At 56.2% G+C, this 13,018-nt stretch overlaps 1 protein-coding gene across 3 annotated transcripts in view; it reads left to right on the top strand.

Annotated features, from left to right (window-relative positions):
* Positions 1-12,586: 12,586 nt before the first annotated feature.
* RET (ret proto-oncogene) overlaps positions 12,587-13,018 on the top strand; it is a 53,446-nt gene continuing 53,014 nt past the window's right edge. For all 3 annotated transcript variants that reach the window (XM_043927014.1, XM_043927012.1, XM_043927011.1), the window contains exon 1: positions 12,587-12,802. In XM_043927014.1, coding sequence (XP_043782949.1) covers positions 12,727-12,802 — 76 coding nt within the window. In that variant the 5' untranslated portion in view covers positions 12,587-12,726. The remainder of the gene's footprint in view (positions 12,803-13,018) is intronic.

The raw sequence follows: 13,018 nt of genomic DNA, 5'->3' as shown, positions 1-13,018 counted from the left end.
GCATCCTCTCCTGAGTCTCTGACCATTGATAAATACACCCCAATTTGTGAATTCATAATAAAAACTAAAAGCATACAAATAATTGCAACTGGAGAAGGAAATGGCAACCCACTCCAGTATGATTGCCTGGAAAATCCCATGGACAGAACAGCCTGCAGGCTACCGTCCATGGGGTCACAAAGGGTCAGACACGACTAGTGACTAAACAACAGCAAAATCTGAAACACCAACAGCACCCCCCCCCCCAAAAAAATAAAATTAATAGTGCTCTATGTTCATCACCAGGACCTTCTTTCCAGTCTGCATCAGTTTCCGGTGACTGCGTGGCTTGTTATTATCTCACAGTTCTGGAGGCAGGAAGTCTGAAATCAGGGCTGGTCCCTTTGAGGGCTGTGATCGGAGGATCTTTTGATGGGCTCTCTCCTCAGCTTATGTCTCTTCACCTCACCTTCCCTCTGGGCCTGACTCTGTCCAAATTCCTTCTTTTTATAAGGACACCAGTGATATTGGATTGGGGCCCACCCCAGTGACCTCATTTTAACCTGATTACATCTGTAAAGACCCTGTTTCTGAATCAGATCACATTCTGAGTTAACAGAGAGTCAGGACTCTAATACATGGATCTGGGGTGACACCATTCAACTCCTGATACAATGAAAATCGTATTTGAGTTTATGTTTCTCCCTTTAGTAGGACTGAGGATGACTGCACAGTAGCCTAGACCAGCATCAGGGTGATTTGGCAGGCAGAGGGCAGAGGACACTGCCCTCAGGCCAGGAGGCCAGCTTTACCCTGTGGCCTTGGCCAGTCTCAGTGGAGCCTCAGTCTTTCTGTGATGAGGCTTAGACCGAGTGGTCCCTTTGGGCCTTTCTGTCCCTGAGATTGCTCAGGGTCACTTGTCCCTGGCTTTAGGTCACATGAGGCATGGAGGCCTGTGCTGGGCCCACTCAGTGTGGGTGTGAACCGAAGTGTGGCGGACACCGGGGCACTCAGCCAGGCTGCTCAGGGTGGATGTGCCAAGGAGACACCAGTAGGCCTCCCGGGGAAGGGCCAGGTTCTTGTGGGATCAAGGAACCCTAGTTTCCCTTTTCCCCAGACTTTCCTCACTGCCAGCCCTACAGGAATTTCCCTTGAGGGCTGGATGGTCAGAGAAGAAGATGACACTCCTGAAGGGCAATGACTAGGCTTAATGCTAGAGCAGAGGGCTGGGCAGTGCATGATGAGAGGCTGGTGCCCCTTCCCCCAACAGCTGCTGCAACTCCAGAGTAGAGAGTGTGGCTGAGGGACCATGGGAGGCTTGGCAGGGAGGGGCTGAGGAGTAAGTAAACACTTTGTCTTCCTTGCTTTCACCTCTCCCCGGGCCTCGACATCAAGGGCCAGATGACAGGATATTCCTCTGCCCCCCGCTCCACCCCCAGGGGCAGCCTGGCTGGCCCTGACACCGGCTGGTCCAACCCACTGCCCAGGCCCGCCAAGTGTGGCTGGTGCACACTGGGGCAAAACTGAGCAGGTATAGCCCTCACCATGGAGGAGTGGGGATGATGCACATCTCACCTAGCAGAGCAGGGAAGCCAGCCCTGCAGCTGCGGTGAGGCCCATCTGTTTCCGGGCATGAGCCCCAGCCTGGAGCTCCCTCAGAGAAGCACCCCAGGAATGCCAAACAAGGGCTTAGATCCAACAGCAGATCCTAAGTCTGGGACAGTGGGAATAAATAGTTGCTTAGGCAAGTTTCACCCTAAACCAAGACTTGGGGACGGTAATTCTTGCAGAGCAAAGATGGCTGTGTGATTGCTTACTGTCAGGAGGTTTGCCCAGGCTTCCAGGGTTGGGGTGCGGGTCCCACTGCTCTGGTCTTGGCAGCACCTGGCTCAGCCTGTCCTGCCCTCCTCTCCCTAGGCCGCCTCCTGTAGGCCTGGAGGAGCTGGGCATAGGGGTGAGGACCAGTGGGACCATGGCCCAGGCTTCCAGAAACACGTGGGCCACGGGCCTGGAGCTCACCAGTGAGGCAGAGGAAGGGGAAGAAAGGACAGGCAGCTCAGATGGGTTGTTGCTCCTAGCAGCCTGCAGGGCTGCCCTGTGCCCCCTCAGTTCCCCTCCCCAGCCCTGCAGGCAAGCATGGCTGGGTGGCCCCATTTCTCATCCTTATCGATTATGCCGGCAGAGCCCTGCAGCACAGGATGTAAATCATCGTCCCTGGGGTATTTAACCCAGGGAGGGTTAGCTGGAGGTGGCATCCCTTATAAGTCCTGCATCTGATGTTTTTATATTAATTCCTATAGTAGCCAGATTAATTTTTATTCCACTGACTATTATCTCTTCTTCATTGACTAGGAGACATTTCTGAGCAGTGCGTATCTTGTGGAGTATCAGTCATTTAGTGGGGTGCTTCCTCTGGTTGCAAGTTTTTTCATTAATGTAAAAGGAATGAAAATTCCTTTGCTTCAAAGACTCGGTCTTTGGAAATAACAATGCACAGGCCAGCCAGAGTCACTGCTGCCAGCTCCACCACCGCCATGTATGTGCGCTGTCTGGAGGGGCCTGTGAGCCTCTGACTAAGGGTGCAGAGTCCCCTGGCCTACTCTCTTTCCTCTTTTTCCTCAGTCCCCCTTGGCCATGCACAGGACCTGAATTAGCCTCTGTCAAGGGACCATGGCTTGGCAGAGACCAGGTCCCCGAGAGCCAAGCACGTGGTCATCAGGATGATGGCAATAACCGTCTTGCTCTGAGGACCCAGTTGAAGACATGGGTGTTAGGGGAAGAAAGCTGTCTGCAAATACAGGTGGGTCCCTGAAGAGGAATGGAGCAGGCATGTTCTGGGTGATGGTGACAGCCCACTTGCTTTGCAGATGAGAGAATCATGTTTGCTGGAGACTCTCTGAAGCTCCACCCCATGCAAGAGTTGGATAGCAGTAGAATCCAGCCCAAACAAAGAGATGACCACCCTTTACCTGCACAGTGAGTGTGCTGGATCGCCCAGTGGACTCAGTCGGGTCTGAGTCTCCCATGAGGGACCCAGCTGAAAAAACGGGTGTTAGGAGGAGACAGCTGTCTGCAAACACAGGTGGTTCCCTGGAGAGGAGCGGAGAAGGTGAGTTCTGGGTGGGCTCCCAGCAAAGCCAGGGCCATGGGCATCAGCCAGGGGCAGATGGAGGCTGCAGAAAGGGAGGAGACACAGAGGAGGGGAGGCTCACTGGGAACGGGGCGTGCGAGCAGCAGAGTGAAGCAGGCACCTTCCATTTTGAGATCCTCACCTGTGTCTCTCCCATTGCACCATGCTCTGGGCAGCTGATCCCCACCCAGTGGGCCGGGTACCAGCGGCATCAGCAGCCCCAGGGATCTAGTCCTGAGGACAGCCTGTCACCCTACCCCCACACCCAGAGTTAGAACCTGGGGGGCAGGCTCACAGTGTGTTTGACCAGCCTCGCGCTAGAATTTGGAAACCAGGAACACAGTGAAGTGAGGGCAAGAAGCCCAGAGAAGGAACAGCTGGGTTTGTACCTCAGCAATCTGCCTGGAAAATGGGGCACTGCTCCCACCCAGGCACCCGTGTTGTGACCCTGAATGAGTTAGAAGCTCCAGTCCAGGGATGCCCCCATGTAGGTTCTCCACAGCCATGAGCCATTCCCACTGTGCTCACTCAAGGCCGGCCTCCTCTTCTAGGAGAGATGATTCGGGCCTCAAAGCTTTGCCTCCCAGGGAAACCTCACTCAGCTTTTCTTCTAGGGGTCAGACATGCATAATTCAACCTTTAGGATTTTGAGATCGCTGATAAATTACAGATACAAATGGGTAACCAGGCAAAGCCCCTCTGCAGCCTGGGTATCCAACTGGGAAATAAAACAGAGGTCACTCCCTACTGCCCCCACCATAGGCAAGGTCACAGGAGCCCCCAAAGACGAAGGCTGCTTGCATTTGTGGGCAGCTGCTTCCAAGACAACCGTGAAGAAAACAAAAAAAGGTTGTGAATGGTGTTAGAGAATCAGCCGTATCCAAGCGTCTGGATCCTGTAAGGAAACAATTATGAGGCAGGAGTGAAGCTTTAGAAGATCGTAGGTGCTTCATCCAAACTCTTCTCTTCCATCCCTGAGGTGGACTCCTGATGAGGGTCTGGGCAAGTCCCAGGAGCGAAGGAGGTAAGCTCGGGGCCCCGGGGCGGGGGTAGGGAGGAGAGCAGGCACCCAGGTCCCTGCTCAGTCCCGGCCTCTCTGCATCAGTCTCCCTGTTCATTCATTGCCTTACACAGCCGTGGATGAAATGACTAGGACAGGGAGTGATCTTGTCATTTAGATAAATACATCCTGTAGACCAGCCATCAGGCTCCTGTGGGTAGGAGGGGATGGGGGTTGGGGAGGGGAAGGAGCGCTGTGAGTGAGGAGGATGCTTCTAAGCTTCTGAATCAGCTTTCCATGAGACCCCAGGAGTCTGGGGCAAAGAGAGGGTCTGAGACAGGCCTCTGAGGGCCATTGCTAGAGATGGAGGGGCGGAGTGGGAGGGCAGAATTATCCACAGACGTGGAAAAGCCGAGGTTCAGTTTCTCAGTTACAGGAGTGGTTGAAAGTGTGGTTCCGGGTGTCCTCAGAAGTCACCTAAGGGAAACGAGGGGCCCTCCCTGAAATCAGTGTGGAGTCCTGGTGTATTGATTGATTAGAGCCTTTCTCCTGCCCCCGGGAGATGTCCTGTGTGGAGAACACACAGACACGGTGGTCCCTTCTCTCCCATCCCCCACCACCCGAGTGTTCATCTCACAGCTGTACTAGGAGGTGGACTGCTGTGCCCACAAAGTTCACATGGGCTTCCTTTCAGTTCCATCCATGTGGTTTCCGTGAGCCAGGTCCTAGGCCTTCCTGTGTGCCCCCAGCCCACCCACACCCACGTGTGGTGGGAAGACAAGCCCGAGTTCTGCCTGGCTCAGCCAGGGGGCCTCCCCGTGTGGCCGAGTCACAGCACAGACAATCTGTGGTGCGTTCTTCCATGGTAGCCTCATTCAAGGACAGGTTACAATTTGCAGAGGCTGCAACTGCATCCACCCCTCACAATGCAGCCCCTGTCTTGGGGGGCAGGGCAAGGGCTGAGCAGCACACACAGGGTAGTAGAAGCAGCCCCACCAGTGGCTACTTGGTGTCCGGGCTGGAGCTGGGCAGAGAGCAGCCGCAGGGCTCCCTGGAGGTCCTGGGGCAGAGCCCGGGATGGGCAGGTAGGGGCCTGTCTCTAAGCCAGAAGGGAGAAGCTTCCAGACATGATTGCATCTGACCTTCTCCTCATGTCTCCTTTCTCTGGCGTGGGGCCTGCAGTGAGCTCAGCTCCTTCGTACTCCTGGGCTTCAGCGTGGGGGAACTTTGTCAAGCTTCCAACCCACAGAAAATTGCCGACCTCTGGAGGCTTGAGGGGGACCCACGATCTCCACACAGAGCCCTTCTCATTCCTGGGGACCTCTGTGGGAGGGAGGAATTGGGGGTGGGGAGTGGGAGAGCTGCTCTGAGTGAGGAGGGTGCTTCTAAGCTTCTAAATCAGCTTCCTGAGAGACCCTCACCCCCAACCCTGCTGGCCTGGAGCACTGAGGTCTTCAGAACCTTCCAGAACATTCCTCCGTTGAGCAATCCCAGCCCAGGGCCAATCCCCAGGGAACCTGGAGAAAGAGAAGCTCCCCTTGCTGAGGATCCCTGTATCCTTCTGTTTAAAGGGCCAGAGGGAGGAGAAGGATTCTGAGCTTTTAAGAGAAGGTCTCTCAACAAAACACTTCCTGATGCTCGTCTGACACTAAAAACCTATTCAAGTCATAAACTGCTCCTGCGGAACACGTCTCAAAAATGTATTTATCTAAAGGGCATCTGTGTTTGGTCTCAAACTCAAACGCTCCAAATGTCAGGCCCCAAATGATTTATTTGGGGCCTCCTGTTCCCTCCCCGTGAATTGTCTTCCGGCTCCAGCCCGGCTCCTGTCACCCTTTCCACCAATGTTTACAGACTCAACAGGCTTCTGTCCACACCAAGGAGGCAGCCCAGAGGGAGCTGGGGGCAGAGGGGTTTGAGTGTGCACCGGTAAGGACTGATGCTGTCACAGCAGATGGCCCTGCCCTACCTCCTGCCTCCTGAATGCACCTTGTGCCTCTGCCCAGGCTGTCTTCTTAGCTTCCAGGGCCATTCCTCACGGCAGGTCATCCGACTAGCACCCTGAGTCCTCACCATGTCCCCACGGAGAGGGCCGGGAGATGAATCCAGCACAGTTAAACCAGGAAGCAGGAGTTCCCTGGCTGTGCGGTGGTTAAGACTCCATGCTCCCGATGCAGGGGACATGGGTTTGATCCCTAGTTGGGGAACTAAGCTCGCACATGCTGCAGGGCATGGCCAAAAAACAACAACAAAAAGAAAAAAACCAGGAAGCACACTGCGTGCGCGCGTGTGTGCTCAGTGGCTTCAGTGGCGTACAACTCTTTGCGACCCCATGGACTGTAGCCCGCCAGTCTGCTCTGTCTGTGAGATTCTCCAGGCAAGGTTGCTGGGGTGGGTTGCCATATCCTCCTCCAAAGATCTTCCCAACCCAGGGATCAGACCCACGTCTCCTGTGACTGCTGCAACGCAGGCGGATTCTTTACCACTGAGCCACCAGGGAAACCCAGGAAGCATACTGGGTTCCCTTCAAATTGTTTAGATGGAGCATCTGAGTATCGGCTAGGGAGAGGGGTATCTTGGAGCCCAGACTTCTGAGTGACAATTAAGAGTTGAACAACAGAGGGGGCCAGAAGCAGGCAGGAAGACAGAAGGAACAGCCAGTGGAGGTCAGTGGCCACAGAACACGTGGGGAGTCTGAGACCATTGGAGGCAGGGTGGCTCGGGAGCAGAGGGAGGTGGGCCCTGGAGAGGGGCTAGATGCTGAGCTCCCAGCCCCAGCAAGCAAGCCCTTGGGTCTCAGGCTGCTGCACAGAGTCCCCTGACAGCCCTTCATCACAACATATTAACATGCATGAGCTCATCAGCCCCTTTCCAAAGAGGCCCCTGAGAACAGGGCCCTCCAACGCCTGCTCTGCCTATAGGAGGCAGGGGTTTCAGGAGACGTGGTCAGGCTTGGTGCTGGGTCTGCAGGGGAACAGAAGATTCCCCAGGACGAGAGAGAGTGTGCCCAGGGGGAACCCCAGCAAGATTGCTGCTGTTGGGGGTGGGGGTGGGGGCTCGGGCACTTTCAATCCACCAGGAAACAGAGTGGAAGCTGCTGGATCAGAGAGCCCACTGGGACTCAGCAGGCTCTGGTTTCTCTGCTCTCCCCACAGCGGGGGAGGTTTGGGCTAGGAGCCTGCCCAGCCCCCCAGGAGCCCCAGGGAGAAGCTGGGAAGGTGTTTCTTAGAGCATCAATGCCCAATAAGTACATAGCCATGTATGACTACTTAATTTTACATTATTGTAAATTCAGTTCCTGAGTTGCACCATACGTATCACAAGTGCTCCACAGCCACACTTGGCTAGTGGCCCTAGCATTGGATGGAACAGAGCAGGAAGTTACCACCATCATAGAACATTCTGTGGACAGCACTGGGGATGAAGGCCAGGCTGGCCAGATTCTCAGCAAACAGGGGTGCTGAGGGGTGCCCACCTGGGCTGGGTAAGGTGTCTACAGCAGAGCTGGGAGCTACCCCCAACCATGCACCTAGGTTCAGATAGCCACCTTTAGGGAGGTGTTAGAGAGGAAGCAATGGTGGCACCCTAGATCCACCCGAGACAGCGCTCCCCACCTCCCCTGGCCACCCGGGGCTGCTGCCATCACTGAACAAGGTCTTTAGGAGCACTTCCTGGATTGGGGTCGGAAGAACGGGGGTCAGTCAGTGCCCTGCTGCTCGTGGGCTTGTCTGTACGCACAGGGGGCTGGGGGAGCCACACAGGTTATGCCCTCCCACACAGGTTATGTCCCCCTCCTTTCCAGGGACAGCGGCACCCCCACACACACACTGCCTCAGCACCCGCAGGCCTGAGATGGATGTAGAAGCAGCACACCGTGCCTGGAGCTGCACCCACCCCATCCTGGGCAAGGAGGCCTCAGAAGCCATTACAGGACATTAAGGCAATGGACTGCCTATTTGTCAGCACACCAAGAACACAGCAGGCTTTTTCCGCTCCAAAAGATTGCCTGGGTCAGAGCATTCACTCTGCCAATCCTGCAGGCTGTAACCCTCTCAGAGACCAGAACTGCACCTTCTAGAGGGGTGAGGTGAGGCTGCCAAGGAGGTGCTTCATGGGGAGACAAAGACCCCTTATCCCTGCTGGGGCAACAGAGGAAACCCCAAGGCCCACCCTGTCACTTCCCCCACTCCCTGTGGGCAGCACCATCCCCAGAGCTCTGTCTTCTTTGCCCAAAGTCAACTCCCCGGGACATCCGCCCTGACAGACACCCTGCCCCATGTCTCTCCCCATCTGGGGTCACTTGTGAATGCTCTGTGTGTCTGTACCTTATGTGTTGGCGATTGTCCTTGAGAAGTACCCCAAAGGAAGGGTCTTGGCTTAGCTCACTGTAGTTTGAAAAGGGTGCCGGGAAAATAGTGCCCAGCAAGTATTTATTAAATAGATGAACTTTTCAAGAAGAAGAGCAAATGGTAAATGTGCAGATCAGGTGAAATACAGACTCGGATGTGAATTTTTGAGCAAAAACAAGGCTCAACTTCATGCTTGTTGATCATTTTAGGTTACATGACCGGGGAGGGACATCCAAGGCCCCTCCCTGTAGACCCTGGCTAAGCAACCCTGCCACAAGGCAGACCTCCCTGGCTTTGTGATTCTGCCCTCCTGAATATGACAGGTAGCATATGCTACCTGTCACCAGTTTTGTTTTGTTTTTCCACTGTGGGCCACAGAACAAATCGAGAGGCATCATCCATCTTACCTGAAGGTTTTGTCATTTCAGTCTGGAAACTGGAGAATTCATAAATAGGCTTTGTGATGGTAAAGGTAAGCTTAATTTTTCATTCACCTCTAGCTAATAACTGATGGGTTGGTTCGCCTTTGCTTCTAGAAGCAAAAGGGAAAAGAAAAGGCTTCCCAGTGACAGGATAATTTGTCAGAAAGTTATGAGTGAGCACAAGCAGGACTGTATAGGAAGTGTGTATTGAATGATATGACATACTGGCTTCTAATTGCTGCTGCCTTTCTGATCAATAATACATGTTTTCAAAAAGCCTTCTGTTTGCATTTACACAATGGGCTGTAACTACTGCAAAGGATCCATTAAGACCTATTTTAAAAAGTGCATTCGTAAAAACTTGTCTAAATCTGCATTACGAGGCAGATTATGAAACTGCCCTGGGAGATGTTTTTTCTAAAGAGCATTCAGGCCATATCTGTTGGACTGGCCAATCCGAGCTCCCTGTTACTGCTATGGCTTGCTTGTAAGCTAGGACAGTCCTTCTCCTTGGTGTCCTTGAGGCAAGAGGCGGGCACTGCCAGGCCTGAGGCCCCATTAGGTTCCAGCGGTCTCCAGCCAGTGGTACCCTTGGACTGGGGACTTGATGTGAGCAAAGCCCCCAAAGCCTGGGTGAGGTATGAGCAGAAATCAACCCACCACTCCCGAATGTGTAATTACATGCTCAGATAAGTGCTGCGGTGGCAAAGAGGACTCTGGGGTTCTAGGGCTCTCTCTCCTTCCACTGAGAAAGCTGTAGGTCCTGTGGGGAGGGCTGGAGACAGGCATTGGCTCCTGCAGGCTGGTATCATTGGCTGCCACCCCCATGCAGGTGTGACTTGTTACCTGTGCAGGTGGGAAGCCAGAGCTGGGGCAGCAGACAGCCCGTTTTAGGGGTCACCTGTGTTCTGTGCTACCTGAGCTAGGTCCACTGACCACTCTCGCCTCAGCTCAGCTTCCACAGCTGACGGGAACCAGTGATAACAAGGACAGCTCCTGCCCATTGCCTCAGATTCACCTGTCCTCAGGCACCTAAGGGGAGAGAGCTCTGCTTTCCTGAGGCCCAGAGATGTTGCAAACATGCTGAGGTCACACAGACCAGAGAGAGACGGCCGCGATACAATCCAGAGCCTACCTGCAACCTTCACACCAGGTCACTGCCCCCAGCCTACCATCCAGACAGCACCTTGGACTTTAGAGGACCCCTGGAAGAAGAGCCAAAAAAAAAAAAAAAAAAAAGCTCCTTTTCTAGAGAGCCAGAAACAGTGCTGATTCTGTCAAAGCTTCATTTGGGTTCAGCCTCACAGCACTGCCAGGGAGTTACTGTATTATTACTTCCATGTTCTAGTACATGATGAAGACCCCGAGGCCCCAGTGATGCAGCTAGCCTGGTTCTTGTGCTGTGGGGAGGAATGGAGAATAGATTCTTCCAGAGAAGGGGGAGGCAAGCAGGCGAGGGAGGAAAAGGAAGAACAGAGGAAGGAAGGGAAAAGAGCAAGGTGGGGCCAGAAATTCAGAGGAGAAAAACAACTCCATTGGGGTGGCCCATGGAAGGGTGACTGGGGCAAAGAGTTGATGTCAGGCCTCCTGGTGGAGATGGGCCTTGTCTGGGACTCATGGGGGTCTCATAGATATGCAGGACCCAAGGCCAGAAAGCCCAACGCTTCACCTCTGCCCTCTCCTGGATGATTACCTGGTCAGGTCTCTGGGCATACACATGGGGGCGAGTGTACATCCGTGTCCTGCACATGACACAGGTATATGCTCATGCATACATGTGTACATACACAGACGGGGATAAAACTACACATAGGAGGCTCCCTGGACTTTTTTCTAAGAAGAAGGCAATACCCCCATCATAGTGTTAGATGTCCTCTCAAGACCCCCAAGGGTGGTGGTGGAGAAGGAGTGGAAGGGCCTGAGGGGATCAGGCAGGAGCACAGTGTCCAATGGGCCCTTGAGGTGGTCACCCAGAGCACGACTGGACATCCGGCCTGACCAGTGTCAGCCAAGGCTTGGCTGGGGCAGTTCCACAAGGGTGGGGCCAGTTGGAAAGAACGCACCAAGCCACCCCTCTTCATTCTGCATCCTCCTGTCACAGAAGTCTGTGTGTAACAAAGAAGTCTCTCTTGGGATCTCCCTTCCTAACTCAGGTCCCTTTGCTGTGCACAGGCCTCAGCAGCTCAGCCTTGGTGGTTATTATTAGCACCAGAGGTAGGGCCCACCCACACCCAGGGGAGTCCCCCACAGCCAACTCCAGCCCCAGACGTCCAAGAGCCTGAGGCCCTGGGACAACATAAGGTCTGGTGGCCGCAGGGTGGCTCTCCTGAGCTGGTAGCACTGTGCCCTGGCCTTCTGCCAACAGGCTGGCTTGGACATCTCAGCGGGCAGAGCCCCCAGCCAGCCTGTCTTGGCAGCTCCTCCTCCTGACGGCGAGTGACTTCACTTTGACTTCATATCTGCAGTGATGTGCACAGCTCTTACTCAGCTCTGAGCTCAGCCAGGCAGGAGGGCGCGGCTCTGTGCACAGCAGGAAGAAAAGACCCTGAAATAGGGGCACCTCAGGCCTAGGGGCCTGGGATCCTCCCACCCCAAGCGCCTATGTGCATCCCATTCCTCTGTGCCCCGGTGGGGGCCAGACCTCAAAAGGCAGCTGGGAGGCGGGAGGAGAACAGTGGACTTTTCCCACAGGAGCCTAGTACTCACCTCCTGCCTCACCCCAGGACCTCCCATGTTAGGGACCCAGAGTCTTCCCTCTTTTTAGTATCAGATGTGTTTATAGGCATCATTTCTTGGGGCAAAAATTAAATTCTTTTGGGCTCCAGTTCCTTCTTGCTACTTGCTCTGCTACCCTGTCAGCCCCACATCCTAAGAATTCTAATGTGTGGCGGGGGGGAAAGGGTATTACCCTCCAAGCATCCCGTTAACGCCGGCTCCCCGTCTCTTTGAAAGGTGTGCCCGGTCAGATTCCTGTTTTCATTGGCTGGACCAGTCCTAAAGAGGGGTTCACAAACTAACGCTAGGACACCCCCAGAGGGACTACGGAAGCCACTCGCCAGGCGCACCCCTGGAGTGCGCAGAAGGCGCGCCGGCTCCGGGTCCCTCGCGGGGGCTCTTCCCCTCCTCCCGCCTCCGGCCGCCAGAGAGGCCGCGCACCCACCGCACCTCCCCCCTCCGCGAAATGGCGGAGGATGCGCGCCGCGCCCGGAGCCTGGAGGCGGGGCGCCTGCCTGGTCTGCAGGTCCGTTCCGGCTCACTCCCAGCCAGTCCGCCCAGACCCCGCATCCCCGCCTGGTTTCCCTGCCCTCTCTGGGCGGCAGGGAAGGTCGAAGCGCAGAGACAGCGAGAGGGCGCACAGGCTGACGAAGAGTGACTGTGCGTGCGGAGGTGCGCGGCTTGGGGCCGCGGCTGCCAGGCCGGTAGCCGGGTCCCGCACCTCGCCCCTACTCGTGCCCCGCCCGGCCTGCACCCCGCGTCCGGCTCTGCTCTCCATACCCTCGCCCCGGGGTAACCGCACCAGGGATCGCCTGGGGAGGTACCCCGCGCCCCGCCCTCACTCCCGCACCCTGGCCCCGCCCCCCGCCGCCCTCCCCGCCCCGCCCCGCCCCTGCTCTCGCCTCGGGCGCAGCCGGCGCCCTCCCAGCCTCAGTCGCGTGCTCCGAGCCCCGCGCACAGCTGCGGAGACTGACCTGGAGCCCGCGCCCCGACCCTCGGTGCCCGCAGTGTTCGCTGCGTCCTCCGCTCCAGGACGGGCATGGGGCGGCCCGGCTGAGCGCCGCACCCCGCTGCTGAGCCCCCCAGCCCAAGGAAGCGTCCCTCTCGCCGCAGCCGCAGCGTGCATCGGCGATGGCGATGGCGAAGGCGACGGCCAGCGCCGTGGGGCTGCGGTTGCTGCTTCTGCTGCTGCCCCTGCTCGGGGAAGGTGAGTTCTGTCGGGGACTGGTGCCCGCGGCGGCCGGGGCGAAGTTGGAGCCGCGCGGTGGAGTGGACGCGTTCGAAAACGCCTTTCTGTTCGCGGCGGGCAGCGGGCCACGCAGTTACTGGCCGCTTGGGCTCCACTGGGAGTGGGGTGGTGTGGCGGGCAGCGCGCCTCGGGCCCCAGGCTGGGCGGGTCTCCGGCCGGAGCGGGACACGGGCC

Source organism: Cervus elaphus, chromosome 15 (genome assembly GCF_910594005.1).
Source record: "Cervus elaphus chromosome 15, mCerEla1.1, whole genome shotgun sequence".
NCBI lineage: Eukaryota > Metazoa > Chordata > Mammalia > Artiodactyla > Cervidae > Cervus > Cervus elaphus.
This window is presented reverse-complemented; position numbering and strand designations above follow the sequence as displayed.